Source organism: Nomascus leucogenys, chromosome 16 (assembly GCF_006542625.1).
Source record: "Nomascus leucogenys isolate Asia chromosome 16, Asia_NLE_v1, whole genome shotgun sequence".
NCBI lineage: Eukaryota > Metazoa > Chordata > Mammalia > Primates > Hylobatidae > Nomascus > Nomascus leucogenys.
Window position 1 is genome coordinate 42,482,504 of NC_044396.1, and position 18,109 is coordinate 42,500,612.

An 18,109-nucleotide genomic window follows, 5' to 3' on the forward strand; every position below is an offset into this window, starting at 1 on the left:
GGTTACCTGAAAAAAGGTATCGATCCAAACCTCTTTTACATTTGGGGATATACTTTGCAAAAGATTACTTTCCAAATGGTATTCTATTTAGTCTCATATTAAACTGGTATTGTAATAAATTGTTATTACTTGAGAAACTTTCATTGTCTGGCACAGGGAGCCACAGAAATTTATAAGTCACAATCAAATACAGCGATCACAGGTGAATTTTAATCTTCCTTCATACAAAAATTTCTCTATGAAGGAAGTGTGGGAAAATACTAACACTAAGCTTCTCCATTAAATGCAAAGGAGATAATCATAGTTAAAACATTAAAATCTAAAAAGTTCGCCATATAATTAGAAAGACAGAGGAAAAAAGAATACTCTCTCATAAAGAGCGAATAAACCAGTATTTCCCTGTAAAGACAGAATACTCTTCCTCTTATAATCACACACGGAGAAATGTACTATGAGACTACACCAAGTTCCTAAATTCAAGAAAAAAGTCAAATTTTAAAAATTTCATCTTCAATACATGATCATCTGAACAACAAAAATTCTCAACTAAAAAATTTCCTCCACTGGCAAAGGGAAAAGGTCAACATCCTATTTCACACACATCTTGCCTTTCATATTAGGAATATACATTTTTTAAAACAAGAAAACCACTAACCCAACAAGAAAGACTTCAACAGAAATAAGCTAATAAAATAATAACTGTATTTCAATAGCCCTAATTTCAACACAGTGGAAAAATAAAACTTTGACTTTCACAGAAACTTTAGAAAAACATCTGGCAACTATAAGCTCATTGGTTGCAACGGCCTGAAATTCTATTAAATGCCAACATCCTTTAAATTAAATTCCTGAAAGAGATATAAACAAACCATAAGATATGAAATTACTAAATAATTGATTTATGTTGGAAAATCTAGCCTGGGTTGAAGTGAAGTACGGAGAGAAATCCAGTGGTGTATCCTATGTTTTACTGACAGACCTGAAGTTTTTCCTCCTGCTAAACTGATAAAAACCATTCTAGGGTTTTCACCTTCTGTTTTGATCCCATTCTTCTTGCACTGAAGTTATGGAAAAAAGTAAAAACATTTTCAGCCCATCAAGTGCTGTCCGCACTAGCTCTGAATCTACCCCAAGTCCATCTACTTCTTATCTCAATGTTTATCATCTAGGCCAAGCCACCAACTACCTCAGCCCCAGACTACCATGAGAACCAGCTCGAATGCTCTTCATGCTTTCTCACTTACCCTTGCACAATCCGTTCTCCAGGGAGTAGCCAAAGTGACCCTTTCGAAACATAAACCACATCTTGTCATTCCCCTATTTAATATCCTTGCAATGGTTTTCAACTCATCTTACAGGAGTCAAATTATAGCCTACAAGGCCCTACACGATCAGGTCTCTGCCTACCTCTCCTGAACCACGTTTTTCCCCTCGTACCATCCTTCATGTCAGAGTTTGCCCTTGACCGTCCTTCATATCAGAGTTTCCCAACATCGGCACTCACATATACTTCTTTAATTCTGGGGACTGTCTGTGTAACAGGATATTACCAGCATTCCAGGTCTCTATCCACTAGGTGCCAGTAGCACCTCCACCCCTGAGTGTCACAACCACATAATTCCCTGTACATTGCTTTAAACAAGCCAAGTTCGTTAGTACTTCACCACGGCCTTTTCACCTCTCATTCCCTCTACCTAAAATGTTTATTCACCCCAGTAATAGAGCTGTATGGCTGGTTCCTTATCATTATTGTCAACTTAGCTATGTGGCCTACTCCGGGAGGCTTTCTCTAATCATCCTATGTAAAGTTGCACCCACTTTCATCATACCTAACATCATTTAACTTATCAGGGTACAAATTTGTACACTTATCAGGGTACAAAGCTAGCGCTCAAAAGGCAGTTGTAAGAATTTACATAAATGTCATTATTTATGATAAAAGTGTTAAGTGGCAGGAACATAACATTTAACACATGATACCACAGCAGCACTCCTGGATATTCTCCTACACTGTATTTGCCTGCATCTTCAAACGCACCCATGCTAGTGCATCATTAATCCTGTCCTTTGGAAGTGCTGGTAGCATTACTGTCAGTTACAAGCAATGTATATTTGTTCCTGATGCCTTAACAAAAAAACAGAGCATCCTTCCAGAGGCTGGGAAATGGAGAGGCATTTGAACTGTTTAGGATAGTATTGAAGGCACTGAACACCCAACCTACAGCTAAAAGCAGCTATGCCAAGGGGAATCTTCATTTCTTCTATTATGTACACAAAGGGCTCACCATGTCTAAGTAGTTACTCTTCAATTGATCTTGTTTTAAGTGAGTACAAAAAAGTTACTAATTTTTATTTTAAAAATAAAAAAAGGCAACAAAGAAGCACAACTTTAGTTGCTTCAAAAGCAAAAACTATAGTGAATGAAATGTGAGAGCTGAATCTGAGTTGATGCATCAGCTTTTAGTGTTTTTATGTGAACTGGTAAAATTCACTCAGTTTACCATATGCTGAATAGTTTAAGCCTTGCAAAATTGTGGCATCTCTAAAGAATCAGTAGTCCAACTGCATTCAGCTCCAGAAAGGACTGACTGACTTATGTCACAGGGTCCTTTTAGTTACTTCTGGAGTCATTTTTGAAATTATTACTTTGAATATACACTCCTTGAGACCTTTAGTGCAGTCCATCTTTATAAAACTAATGTGTCATTGCTCTGAATTACTAAAATATATTTCTAAATTTTGAATCAAAATCACTGATTTTAAAAATGATCATTCGAAGCATTTACATAAGAACTTTTAGAATGGCAAGTGAGAGTTTGCAGACTAATGTACAAGTGTGAGCAAAAAGCTGTCGCATACCAGTTGTGCACCATGAGCTTCTGTACGGCCAGCAGAGCGTTATAGCGGACCTGCTGGTCTTCATGATGCATGTGGTTCATGACCAGCTGCTTCCCACCGAGCTGCTCGATGACCCTGCAAACGGGAGAGACGTGGTGAGGAAGATGCAATTACTCTCAAATTCACAGTTTGTAAGCAGGCAGCTCAGATACCAACACGCTAAAAAGGAAAGTAACGATGTATGTAAATAAACCAAATGTGTCTTTTTTTTACATCATTTTCCCTGAACCACAGATTTACAGTATTCAAATACTTTCTTTTTTGAATTCCTAATGATAAATCCAACAGTTGTTCTCATTTCTCATCTCTAATCCAGAAACGTATGATCTGCCTAGATACCACCCAGGCACTAGTATTTTAGATTATGGTTTTCTAAGTGGCTGAGTATTAACGTTTTTATTATCAGTATTTCTTGCTCGTTTAATATCAGTATTGAACACCATCTAATTTTCATAACAACATACAATCAATATCAAGCCCACCAGTGACCATGCTGTGTGAAGATAGGGGCTTAGATGTAGATAGCAGGGAACAGGGGGTTAAAGAGCACCCATGCTAATTTCCTGGAAAAGACTACTGATTTTAAGATATCCACCCCTTTCTAATAACAATGGGATATGCCATGTGACTTGGGCAGTGAGATGGAGAAGAACATTCATATCTTCGAGAGCACCAAGATGACTGACAACCGACACTGCTTTCTATCACCACACTTCCGACACCCTGAAAATCCACTTACTACAAACACAAAGGAAAAATGGCTATTTCTTCATGCCTAGAAATTGGTCCTCTGTTCCTTTGCAAAGGTGTGGTTACAGACAGAGCTGTGGAGTCTCAACTTCCACACAACAGTGTGGACTGCCCTGTCCATTCTTCAGCCACTAGTCCTGTCTAGTGGAGGACACCTACTATATAGTCAGTGACAAGTGGCACCTTAATGCAGTACGGTGTTTGCTGGTTTAAGACAATCTCACAGATCAGTAAGGTTTCTGGGGTCAGGAAGAAATAAGTAAATGGGGGTCAGAGTGAGAGGGAAGCTTTTATCTGCATACCTTTTCATATTTTATTCTTTAAAGCATGGTTTAAAAAAATGTATTGAACTGAGGGGGGAAAAAAGAACACAATGTAACTATCATCAAACATTAACTGAGTGCTTACTGCAGGCCAGGCACTGTACTTTAAAACGTTATCTAATATATCAGCTCAGCCATTTATCAAACGTGTTAATTAGACAAGTCCTTTACCTGGTAAATTCCTCCCTGACAAATAGGGAAGACGAGGACATCTTTACAGCGTTGCTGTCATGATTAAAGGACATAAAGCCTATGTCCCTGCAGGACACTAAGCCCAGCTCTGCAGCGATGACGACACAGGTTGCTCTCCTGCCTCCCATTCTCACTGTAGTCAAAGGAATCTTGGCAAAACTCTGCATATGATTTTTACTACTTAAAACAATTCAGTGACTTCTACTTCTCTTAACAAAAGGACCCAGGCCAGGCACAGTGGCTCATGCCTGCAATCCCAGCACTTTGGGAGACCAAGCTGGGACAACCGCTTGAGCCCAGGAGTTCGATACTAGCCTGGACAACACAATGAGATGCTGTCCCCACAAAAAAATTAAAATAAAAAATTAGCCAGGCATGGTGGTGTGTACCTGTAGAACCAGCTACTTGAGAGGCTGAGGTGGGAAGATTGCTTGAGCCCAGTTCAAGGTTACAGTGAGCTATGATTGCACCACTGCACTCCAGCTGGAGCAAGAGGGTAAGACCCTGTTTCTTAAAAAAATAAATAAAAATACAACAAAGGACCCAAATCCTTAAAATAGCTGACAAGGTCCTTTCACAGTCAGCTTTGGAGCCCCACTGAGCTTCACAGAGCACGGTCACAGGCTGCTTGTTCTCTAGACTGCCTCTGAGGCCTGAGCTAGCAGCCAACAGCACCATAGCTCCTGGCTGAAGGAAGCTTCTCTAACACACGAGTTTTCTCCATAGACACGTAACAGCCCCTTCTTGTGCTTAGGAACATTACACAGCACTCCAGCAGAAGGTTTGGGGGCCATTTTAAACAGGAAAATCACCACACACGCACACAAAAACCCCACAAAAATGCAAATAAAAATGGCACTAAACAGACCACATAAAGGACGCTTGTTTCTAGCATAAGAGATAACACAGGATGGCAGAACGCTGCCTTGTTCCCCCACAGCTGGGGATGTGTCCATTAGCGACTCCAATTATTTACCACTCTACACATGTCCATGGATAACTACAAAAGCGCCTCTAGTATTGACACGGGTGTTGAAAATAAACTTTTTAGTAGGTGGGCAAATTCACAATTCTGGAACCTGTGAATAATGAGGATCAAAATACAATCTCAGAAAACTGCCGTGTTGTGAGCAAAATAGGACTGATTAAAAACATACAGCTCACACACCATTTACAGTAATATCAAATGTGAGCACTTTCCCCCACATTGGGCACTGTGCTAAATGTTCATATTTTTCATCTCATGTAATTCTCACAACAAATATACTGCCTAGCAAAAGCAGTGTTTTTGACATTCTAAACCCTTGTTCCTTATTACCACCAGCCAATAAAATTTTGAAAAGCTTTTAATGATTGATATTATTATGTTTATTTCTTTTTTTTTTTTTTTTTTTTTGAGACAAGAATCTTGCTTTGTCAGCCAGGCTGGAATGCAGTGGCACAATTTCGGCTCACTGCAACCTCCGCCTTCCAGGCTCAAGCAATTCTCCTGCCTCAGTCTCCCAAGTAGCTGGGATTACAGGTGCTCACCACCACGCCCATCTCATTTTTGTATTTTTAGTAGAGACGGGGTTTCACCACATTGGCCAGGCTGGTCTCAAACTCCTGACCTCAGGTAATCCACCCGCCTCAGCCTCCCAAAGTGCTGGGATTACAGGCGTGAGCCACCGTGCCCACCCTATTATGTTTATTTCTTAAGCATTTAGTAAACTACATTTTATTACTCTCCATCCCAGAACCCAGTGGGTCTCATACCAAGTGGATGATCTCACCCCACTGAAACTCACACTGCTATTGAAATAAACAGACATTTCCCATCTTCTCAAGATGGAATTGAAGCACCAATTATTTTCAGATTATACAAATGCCCAATATTATGAATGCTTGAAAAAAAGGTGAGAAAAGAATCTTTCCAGCTGTTAGATTACAAAATATCATTAAAAAGACAAGATTTTTGATGATTTTTTAGAACTAGAGTCAAGTACTTCATTTATGAGCTATTGTCTAATAGGGGTAATCTTGCTAACCATATTTCAAAACAAGTTGAGTCAATAGCATGTTAAAGCTTTAAGAACTTGGAATATTCTGAAATATGATTAACAAGTTCAGCACTAGTACATACATTTAAAGAATGCAGCAGCTGATGAAACCAAAAAATGTAATTTGAGAGTAAACTTTTAAATATTCTAAAACATACAGAACTATTTTTGTTTGTTCTAAAGGTCTTTTTCTATCTTAATATAAATAATTCAGATGAGTTTACATAAAATATCCTCATAAGAAATTCTATTGTTTAGTATTCTAAACATGGCTGTTTAGAAGCTAATAAAATGATATCACACTATAACATATTATGATTCCACTCATATTGCTAAAAATCGTTAAGTTTCACAATGCTACTTATATGAAAGTCAATATTTTTCAATCTGTGTAGCAATATACCCTCTAGAGTTATAAATTGAATGAGCACAGAAACCACGCCTATTTTGGTTTCCTTAATTAGGAAGGTCATTACCATTTTTAAAAATAAAAAGATAACTTTGGAGAATATTTATCAGATTTCTAAGTGAAGAAGCTCACTCTTCTCACTCTTTTTTATTTTTTTACTTACCTGACTAAAGGAGGAAGAAACAGAAAGCTCTTTTTTTTTTTTTTTTGGCCTTTTTTTTTCTTTTTATGAGATGGAGTCTCACTCCATCGCCCAGGCTGCAGTACAGTGGCATGATCTCAGCTCACTGCAACCTCTGCCTCCCAGGTTCAAGCAATTCTCCTGCCCAAGCCTCTGGAGTAGCTGGGATTACAGGTGCACGCCACCATGCCCGGCTAATTTTTTGTATTTTTTCAGTAGAGACAGGGTTCCACCATACTGGCCAGGCTTGTCTCAAACTCCTGACCTCGTGATTCCCCCTGCCTCAGTCTCCCAAAGTGCTGAGATTACAGGTGTGAGCCACTGCGTCCAGCCAAGAAAGCTCTTTCTAAGCACAGAAGTGGTGGGAGAGGCCAGGCGTGGTGGCTCATGCCTGTAATCCCAGCACTTTGGGAGGCCAAGGTGGGTGGATCACCTGAGGTCAGGAGTTTGAGACCAGCCTGACCAACATGGTAAAACCCTGTCTCTACTAAAAATTAGCTGGGTGTGGTGGTGGGCGCCTGTAATCCCAGCTACTCAGGAGGCTGAGGCAGGAGAATCGCTTGAACTGAGGAGGTGGAGGTTGCAGTGAGCCAAGATCATGCCATTGCACTCCAGCCTGGGCAACAGAGTGAGACTCCATCTCAAAAAAAAAAAAAAAAAAAAAGTGGTGGGAGAGACAGCAAAGGTTTCAGTAAAAGGTAAGCTCCATGGGGCAAGACTCAACAAATATTCCTACAGATCATGTAACTGATCAAAATATAAATTAAAAGCACCAGATGCCGTAAAGAGGTTAAAGAGAATGATAGTATTCAGTGCTGCTGAAAAGGTGGTGAAAATGGTATTCCTATATACTGCCAGGGGGAGTCTGAATTAGTTTATATTCAATAATTTTTATTAAAATCTCAAAAGTACTTATATCATTTCATTAAATCTATTTGAAGGGGCCAGCAAATAACCAGAAATGTTCACACAGATGTTAATTCTGTTTTCTTAATAATGAAAATTTGGAAACTAATTGCATGCCCAGTAGTAAGATTTGAGTAAACTAGAGCATGTGTACCTACACATAGCATTAAACCATATTTTTAAAACTCTGTAGATGGAAAATACCCATGATAAATGAGGAAATGCAGGAGATAAAATAGGAGATGTCACATATCACAGTTTCAGAAGAAAAAATTGCATACTATATATGCATGGGGAAAAAACTAAAAAATCATTTTTATCTCATACTTTGTAGTATTAAGGGTGCTGCTTTTTCTTCTTTATTCTTTTCTGTATTTTTCAAGTTTTCTATAATGAGAGTTCGTTACTTTTCATGATGACTATAAGTTCAAATAGAAAAATTAATCCAGTTTGGTCAATAAAAGGTTTGTGCCACTATCAAAACAATTTAATTTGTATTTACACGTGCTGTGCTAGGCTTTGAACAAAGGAATAGAGATATTTACCAGATAAAAAAGTCTGTATTTTAACAGAACAAACATGATTCTTTTGGTAGCTCTTTCCCTCAGCAAGTATTATGCCCTACTGTGTGGTGAACACTATGTCTAGTCAGATACAGGTGGCTCTTTTGAGAAGTTCACAGTCTAGTGAGATAAAGAGACATCATCACATTATCATTGTACAGACTGAAAAGTGTTACATAATGGAAGCATTAATATACTCAGAATCCTGTGGGGAGCACAGAAAATTGGACATTTGTATTTAGATTCAAAGGCAGTACAGTTTGTCAGATTAAACAGAGAAGAATCTCTTATATCAGTCAATATGTTTAGTTACAAGTAACAAAAACTTTACCCTGCCTGATAATTCTCCAGCAAAATAATTTATTGAAAGGTAACTGCATATGGCTTGGAAGACTGGACAATTGTACTTGAGGGCTGGCCAGGCTGAATCACCATCAAAATCAAGTAGTTCAGTGAGGGTGCTGTTTCAGTTCAGCTCTTGACCCCGCAGCTTACTTTGTTCACATCCAGCTACCCAAAGCTGCCACCTCTTCTCCTCCTCATGGAGCTGGCTATCCCCGCTTCCCCCCAATCTCTCATTCCTGCTGGAGGTCTGGGGTAGCTACATTGGCGTATAACTGAGCTTTTAGGCCATGGGCAGGTGGCTAAATGTAAGGGAGAAGAGCAAAGTGAATTTGTGGCATTTTTAAATTTCTATAATGGGAGGGATTACATGCCTTGTAAAATGGGGAATTCCTGGAATATAGGAAGGTGGTTTAGATGCCAGACTCCTTTAAAAAAAAAAAAAAGTGTAGCTGTACAAGCCATGTAAGAGAATTTGATAGAGCTTTGATATTGTCACAATGTTTTAATTATTAGAACAAGATTCATTATACCAGACTTGTGCTATTAAGTCATATATGCAAAGGGGGCACATTCCCTAAGGATGAGTGTCGGGCATTAATCATCAGGGTGTGATTTCTGGACTTCTATCAGGGGCCACAGGTGGTGTGCCTCCTGAAGAAAAAGCAGTGGAACAGTTTTATTCCTGTACATCATGTATTTTTGAAAAGTAAGATTAATGCTAAATTGTGTTTAATTCTCAGAATCATGTTACCATATTAAAGGTTACAAGTCCATTAAAAGAACTCAACTGGCCAGTACAGTTGATAAGGTAAATTCGTTTTATTTTTGTGTTATTGCACTTATTGAGGACAAGTATTAAATTTGCAACTGGTGGGCAATTAACTGTCATGTTATGCTCTCCACCCAAACTTATGAAAACAAGTAATTGGATCAAAAGTGTTTCTTAAAACTACAAAAGCAGTCATGAAAATAACACACATGTAAAACAAGAGTGAAAAGGGCTCCACGTTAAAAAGTAGATGTAAACCTGCACACTGAGAAAAACCTGATAGTGATCAAAGAAAAGGATGGAAAGGAAATGTGATATTCAGTACATTAAATCCTTACTTAACATCAATAGGTTCTTGGAAACTGACTTCAAGCAAAACGAAATAAAACAAGCAAAGGACATTATTCGAGGACCTGCTGTCACTTAAAGTCTCAGTTTCCAAGAATCTATGGACGATGTTAAGTGAGGGCTTACTGTATCTAAAAATGTATCAGTGGACCAGCAAAACATTTACTTGCAGTCTCCAGAATATTTTTGTTATAAAATTTTGTCAACTGACAAAGGTTACTGTTTGATGGAGATGGAGATGGAGAAAAGGACAAAACTCTGCAACAGACAACATTCTGACACTTCATTCCTGAGAAACTTGTAAAAACAAAAAAGTCCACCACGAAGTTAATGACAAACATGTTCTTAGTGAAGCAAAATTTAATGTGAAAAATCCCATGATAACAAAAAGAGTGTAGAAGAACAACTGCTATTGCTTGAAGTAGCAGACATTTTGACAATTGAACAATCTACTGATTTACTTGCTTCAACAAACACCTAAAGAGTGCTTACTATGTAGCAAGCATGACTCTTAAGTGTTTTACATTATTATTATCGATGAGTATTAACTCACTCACTCTTCACATTCACAGAGGAGGAAACCAAGGCACAGAGAGGTAAAGGGACTTGCCCAATCTCACAGTTACTAGGTGGCCGAGATGGGATCTGAAAACCAAGCAGGTGAGTTTAGTCTGGGCACTTACCCACTGCATGACTCTGCATTGGTGTCCGTGTTGCTAAGTAACTATCCATATATGTACTGCGTAAACATGAAAAAATATGTCTGATGAAGTGCTGAGGTAGACTTCTATGACAAGTCCACATATAATCTGAATATCTCAAACTCTGGACAAGTTTCTAACTCTTGCATGATCTGGACTGGAAGCAGTTTTCTGAACTTGGCACTGACAAAGGACTAGCTATGTGCAGCAGAGTTACGGCTATGTGGATAAAGAGGCTGTACTAACTGAATTGGAAGTCCAAGATGTGCCTATTCACCATGTTATTGTTGAAATAGTCCAAAGTGCGAATATGACATTAGAAGCACATGAGAAGCTGTTTGAAGGAAGAATAGGGAATATAAAACTGCTTTTCCAATCAGAAGTGCACCACTTTTTAAAATAAGAACTTGAAACTCAACTTCTTCACTGGCATTATTTTTACTGAGGTAATAGAAAATGGTCACTGTTAGCTTTACCAGAATATAATGCAGGAGACAGCACTTTTACTGATAATGCCAATAAAGATAATTTCTTTTTTTTTTTCTTGAGACAGAGTCTCGCTGTGTCACCCAGACTAGAGTACAGTGGCGCAACACAGGCTCATTGCAACCTCCGCCTCCTGGGTTCAAGCGATTCTCCTGCCTCAGCCTCCCAAATAGCTGGGACTACAGGCTCATGCCACCATGCTTGGCTAATTTTTGTATTTTTAGTAGAGACAGGGTTTCACCATATTGGTCAGGTTGTTCTTGAACTCTTGACCTCGTGATCTGCCCGCCTTGGCCTCCCAAAGTGCTGGGATTACAGGTGTGAGCCCCTGTGCCCAGCCAATAAAGATCATTTCTATCACCTTAAGTGACTTTAAGTGGCATATCTTAGCAAAAGTTGCTATCTTGACTAGGTTAAACCTATCATTTAAGTTCCAAATATCAACCTCAAATTTGAGATACCACAATTATTTTTTAAGATAACTGACCCGTGGTGAAAATGGATTACCACAAAGTGTGTGAATTTTTCCAAGTGTTGAAGTTTTATTTTTATTCATAAGGAAAAAAAATTAATGAGGGCTATAGTAAAAAACCATATCCAAAAGCTGCAACTTTTGAATATAAAGAAATGCTTTTACATTACTGAATGCGACCAACAAGTAGGCTGGAAATCCTTCTCCTGATATCTCACAAGAGGCAACACTCTATTTTCTTGCTTTTGTTTGAATGGGCTGGTCAACTGAGTGTCTGATGAAGTGCTGAGCTGGACTTCTGTGAGAAATCCACATATAACCTGAATATCCCCAAACTCTCAGGCCAAGCTTCTAACTCTTGTAGCCATTCCTGCCAAATGATAGTAGTAACTTAGCATTTTCTAATTCAGTAGCAATAAAGCGTAAGAAAAGAAACTGAGTATAGATACTTTCCTTTTTTTCTTTTTTTTGAGATGGAGTCTTGCTCTGTTGCCAGGCTGGAATGCAGTGGCACGATCTCAGCTCACTGCAACCTCCGCCTTCTGGGTGCAAGCAATTCTCCTGCCTCAGCCTCCCAAGTAGCTGGGACTAAAGGCACGTGCCACCAGGCCCAGCTAATTTTTCTATTTTTAGTAGAACGGGGTTTCACCATGTTGGCCAAGGATGGTCTCGATCTCTTAACCTCGTGATCTGCCCCCCTCGGCCTCCCAAAGTGCTGGGATTACAGGCGTGAGCCACCGTGCCCAGCGATCCTTTCTTACGATTCAAGGAGTCTATTCTAGATAACCCGGTAAAAGATCAAAAACAAAATAATTCCAATACTTGACATGAAAGAATTATGTAATTTAAAATGTTTGAGTATTATGATTAATCTTTTAGAAAACTTAGTTCAAATTGTTGGTCTGCAAATCCACTGAACACCCATAAAGTTTGGGGGGGAAAAAAAACCCTATAACCATGAGAGAAACCACTGCCTTTTTTTTTTTTTTTTTTTGAGAAGTTTCAAAAAGCAGAGTCTTAATGAGGAGAAAATAATTCAAAAACATATCTCAAAGCAGAAGGATCCAGAGCTTGCACAGAAAATAAGTTACGCTGGTGAGAGGCTTCAGAATAAAGAATGACTATATTGGTCCATGATGTAAATATAAGCCACTGGAAGGACATAGAAAAGAATTAGCATGGCCACAGTTTTGGGCCAAAAAAGACTATTTTAGGAAAAGCACGGAGGATAGACTGCAGCAGATACTGGTAATAGGAAGTCTAACAAAGGTACAGCATGATGGGGGAGATCATCCTTCTTAGGGAGAGACAGTAAGGCAGGGAGAAAGAAAGGAACAGGGCAGTAGAGCAGAATTACGTGAAGGCATAGCAGGCCTTGGCAGCAGGTCAGGTGTGTACAACATATCCAAAAGAAACATTTGAAACACCAGCTGAGGCAGTGCTGTGAGAAGATAAATTCTTTTTTCTTTTTTTTTTTTTTTTTTTTTATTATACTTTAGGGTTTTAGGGTACATGTGCACAATGTGCAGGTTTGTTACATATGTATCCATGTGCCATGTTGATTTCCTGCACCCATTAACTCGTCATTTAGCATTAGGTGTATCTCCTAATGCTGTCCCTCCCCCCTCCCCCCACCCCACAACAGTCCCCGGAGTGTGATGTTCCCCTTCCTGTGTCCATGAGTTCTCATTGTTCAATTCCCACCTATGAGAGAGAACATGCGGTGTTTGGTTTTTTGTCCTTGCGATAGTTTACTGAGAATGATGTTTTCCAGTTTCATCCATGTCCCTACAAAGGACACGAACTCATCATTTTTTATGGCTGCATAGTATTCCATGGTGTATATGTGCCACATTTTCTTAATCCAGTCTATCGTTGTTGGACATTTGGGTTGGTTCCAACTCTTTGCTATTGTGAATAGTGCTGCAATAAACATACGTGTGCATGTGTCTTTATAGCAGCATGATTTATAGTTCTTTGGGTATATACCCAGTAATGGGATGGCTGGGTCAAATGGTATTTCTAGTTCGAGATCCCTGAGGAATCGCCACACTGATTCCACAATGGTTGAACTAGTTTACAGTCCCACCAACAGTGTAAAAGTGTTCCTATTTCTCCACATCCTCTCCAGCACCTGTTGTTTCCTGATTTTTTAATGATGGCCATTCTAACTGGTGTGAGATGGTATCTCACTGTGGTTTTGATTTGCATTTCTCTGATGGCCAGTGATGATGAGCATTTCTTCATGTGTTTTCTGGCTGCATAAATGTCTTCTTTTGAGAAGTGTCTGTTCATGTCCTCTGCCCACTTTTTGATGGGGTTGTTTGTTTTTTTCTTGTAAATTTGTTTGAGTTCATTATAGATTCTGGATATTAGCCCTTTGTCAGATGAGTAGGTTGCAAAAATTTTCTCCCATTCTGTAGGTTGCCTGTTCATTCTGATGATAGTTTCTTTTGCTGTGCAGAAGCTCTTTAGTTTAATGAGATCCCATTTGTCGATTTTGGCTTTTGTTGCCATTGCTTTTGGTGTTTTAGACATGAAGTCCTTGCCCACGCCTATGTCCTGAATGGTATTGCCTAGGTTTTCTTGTAGGATTTTAATGGTTTTAGGTCTGACATATAAGTCTTTAATCCATCTTGAATTAATTTTTGTATAAGGTGTAAGGAAGGGATCCAGTTTCAGCTTTCTACATATGGCTAGCCAGTTTTCCCAGCACCATTTATTAAATAGGGAATCCTTTCCCCATTTCTTGTTTTTGTCAGGTTTGTCAAAGATCAGATAGTTGTAGCTATGCGGCATCATTTCTGAGGGCTCTGTTCTGTTCCATTGATCTATGTCTCTGTTGTGGTACCAGTACCATGCTGTTTTGGTTACTGTAGCCTTGTAGTATAGTTTAAAGTCAGGTAGCGTGATGCCTCCAGCTTTGTTCTTTTGGCTTAGGATTGACTTGGCGATGCGGGCTCTTTTTTGGTTCCATATGAACTTTAAAGTAGTTTTTTCCAATTCTGTGAAGAAAGTCATTGGTAGCTTGATGGGGATGGCATTGAATCTATAAATTACCTTGGGCAGTATGGCCATTTTCACGATATTGATTCTTCCAACCCATGAGCATGGAATGTTCTTCCATTTGTTTGTATCCTCTTTTATTTCATTGAGCAGTGGTTTGTAGTTCTCCTTGAAGAGGTCCTTCACATCCCTTGTAAGTTGGATTCCTAGGTATTTTATTCTCTTTGAAGCAATTGTGAATGGGAGTTCACTCATGATTTGGCTCTCTGTTTGTCTGTGATTGGTGTACAAGAATGCTTGTGATTTTTGTACATTAATTTTGTATCCTGAGACTTGCTGAAGTTGCTAATCAGCTTAAGGAGATTTTGGGCTGAGACAATGGGGTTTTCTAGATATACAATCATGTCATCTGCAAACAGGGACAATTTGACTTCCTCTTTTCCTAATTGAATACCTTTTATTTCCTTCTCCTGCCTGATTGCTCTGGCCAGAACTTCCAGCACTATGTTGAACAGGAGCGGTGAGAGAGGGCATCCCTGTCTTGTGCCAGTTTTCAGAGGGAATGCTTCCAGTTTTTGCCCATTCAGTATGATATTGGCTGTGGGTTTGTCGTAGATAGCTCTTATTATTTTGAGATACGTCCCATCAATACCTAATTTATTGAGAGTTTTTAGCATGAAGGGTTGTTGAATTTTGTCAAAGGCCTTTTCTGCATCTATTGAGATAATCATGTGGTTTTTGTCTTTGGTTCTGTTTATATGCTGGATTACATTTATTGATTTGCGTATGTTGAACCAGCCTTGCATCCCAGGGATGAAGCCCACTTGATCATGGTGGATAAGCTTTTTGATATGCTGCTGGATTCGGTTTGCCAGTATTTTATTGAGGATTTTTGCATCAATGTTCATCAAGGATATTGGTCTGAAATTCTCTTTTTTGGTTATGTCTCTGCCAGGTTTTGGTATCAGGACGATGCTGGCTTCATAAAATGTGTTAGGGAGGATTCCCTCTTTTTCTATCGATTGGAATAGTTTCAGAAGGAATGGTACCAGTTCCTCCTTGTACCTCTGGTAGAATTCGGCTGTGAATCCATCAGGTCCTGGACTCTTTTTGGTTGGTAAGCTATTGATTATTGCCACAATTTCAGAACCTGTTATTGGTCTATTCAGAGATTCAACTTCTTCCTGGTTTAGTCTTGGGAGGGTGTATTTGTCGAGGAATTTATCCATTTCTTCTAGATTTTCTAGTTTATTTGCATAGAGGTGTTTGTAGTATTCTCTGATGGTAGATTGTATTTCTGTGGGATCGGTGGTGATATCCCCTTTTTCGTTTTTTATAGCATCTATTTGATTCTTCTCTCTTTTCTTCTTTATTAGTCTTGCTAGCGGTCCATCAATTTTGTTGATCTCTTCAAAAAACCAGCTCCTGGATTCATTAATTTTTTGAAGGGTTTTTTGTGTCTCTATTTCCTTCAGTTCTGCTCTGATTTTAGTTATTTCTAGCCTTCTGCTAGCTTTTGAATGTGTTTGCTCTTGCTTTTCTAGTTCTTTTAATTGTGATGTTAGGGAGTCAATTTTGGATCTTTCCTGCTTTCTCTTGTGGGCATTTAGTGCTATAAATTTCCCTCTACACACTGCTTTGAATGTGTCCCAGAGATTCTGGTATGTTGTGTCTTTGTTCTCGTTGGTTTCAAAGAACATCTTTATTTCTGCCTTCATTTCATTATGTACCCAATAGTCATTCAGGAGCAGGTTGTTCAGTTTCCATGTAGTTGAGCGGTTTTGAGTGAGTTTCTTAATCCTGAGTTCTAGTTTGATTGCACTGTGGTCTGAGAGACAGTTTGTTATAATTTCTGTTCTTTTACATTTGCTGAGGAGAGCTTTACTTCCAACTATGTGGTCAATTTTGGAATAGGTGTGGTGTGGTGCTGAAAAAAATGTATATTCTGTTGACTTGGGGTGGAGAGTTCTGTAGATGTCTATTAGGTCCACTTTATGTAGAGCTGAGTTCAATTCCTGGATATCCTTGTTAACTTTCTGTCTCGTTGATCTGTCTAATGCTGACAGTGGGGTGTTAAAATCTCCCATTATTATTGTGTGGGAGTTTAAGTCCCTTAGTAGGTCACTCAGGACTTGCTTTATGAATCTGGGTGCTCCTGTGTTGGGTGCATATATATTTAGGATAGTTAGCTCTTCTTGATGAATTGATCCCTTTACCATTATGTAATGGCCTTCTTTGTCTCTTTTGATCTTTGTTGGTTTAAAGTCTATTTTATCAGAGACTAGGATTGCAACCCCTGCCTTTTTTTGTTTTCCAGTTGCTTGATAGATCTTCCTCCATCCCTTTATTTTGAGTCTATGTGTGTCTCTGCACGTGAGGTGGGTTTCCTGAATACAGCACACTGATGGGTCCTGACTCCTTATCCAGTTTGCCAGTCTGTGTCTTTTGATTGGAGCATTTAGCCCATTTACATTTAACGTTAATATTGTTATGTGTGAATCTGATCCTGTCATTATGATGTTAGTTGGTTATTTTGCTCGTTAGTTGCTATAGTTTCTTCCTAGTCTCGATGGTCTTTACAATTTGGCATGTTTTTGCAGTGGCTGGTACCGGTTGTTCCTTTCCATGTTTAGTGCTTCCTTCAGGAGCTCTTTTAGGGCAGGCCTGGTGGTGACAAAATCACTCAGCTTTGCTTGTCTGTAAAGTGTTTTATTTCTCCTTCACTTATGAAGCTTAGTTTGGCGGGATAGGAGATTCTGGGTTGAAAATTCTTTTCTTTAAGAATGTTGAATATCGGCCCCCACTCTCTTCTGGCTTGTAGAGTTTCTGCTGAGAGATCAGCTGTTAGTCTGATGGGCTTCCCTTTGTGGGTAACCCGACCTTTCTCTCTGGCTGCCCTTAACATTTTTTCTTTCATTTCAACTTTGGTGAATCTGACAATAATGTGTCTTGGAGTTGCCCTTCTCGAGGAGTATCTTTGTGGCGTTCTCTGTATTTCCTGAATCTGAATGCTGGCCTGCCTTGCTAGATTGGGGAAGTTCTCCTGGATAATATCTTGCAGAGTGTTTTCCAACTTGGTTCCATTCTCCCCATCATTTTCAGGTACACCAATCAGACGTAGGTTTGGTCTTTTCACATAGTCCCAAATTTCTTGGAGGCTTTGTTCATTTCTTTTTGTCCTTTTTTCTCTAAACTTCCCTTCTCTCTTCATTTCATTCATTTCATCTTCCATCAGCGATACCCTTTCTTCCAGTTGATCGCATCTGCTACTGAGGCTTCTGCAATCTTCGCGTAGTTCTCGAAACTTGGCTTTCAGCTCCATCGGCTCCTTGAAGCCCTTCTCTCCATTGGTTATTCTAGTTATCCATTCTTCTAATTTTTTTTCAAAGTTTTTAACTTCTTTGCTGTTGTTTTGAATTTCCTCCGTAGCTCAGAGTAGTTTGATCGTCTGAAGCCTTCTTCTCTCAACTCATCAAAGTCATCCTCCATCCAGCTTTGTTCCGTTGCTGGTGAGGAACTGCGTTCCTTTGGAGGAGGAGAGGTGCTCTGTTTTTTAGAGTTTCCAGTTTTTTTGGTCTGTTTTTTCCCCATCTTTGTGGTTTTATCTACTTTTTGTCTTTGATGATGGTGATGTACAGATGGGTTTTTGGTGTGGATGTCCTTTCTGTTTGTTAGTTTTCCTTCTACCAGACAGGACCCTCAGCTTCAGGTCTGTTGGAGT

At 39.2% G+C, this 18,109-nt stretch overlaps 1 protein-coding gene across 2 annotated transcripts in view; it reads right to left on the reverse strand.

Annotated features, from left to right (window-relative positions):
* ATP6V1H (ATPase H+ transporting V1 subunit H) overlaps nt 1–18,109 on the reverse strand; it is a 145,584-nt gene that overhangs the window by 25,527 nt on the left and 101,948 nt on the right. For both annotated transcript variants that reach the window (XM_003255956.4, XM_003255957.4), the window contains one exon: nt 2,860–2,973. In XM_003255956.4, the coding sequence (XP_003256004.1) occupies nt 2,860–2,973 (114 nt within the window). The remainder of the gene's footprint in view (nt 1–2,859; nt 2,974–18,109) is intronic.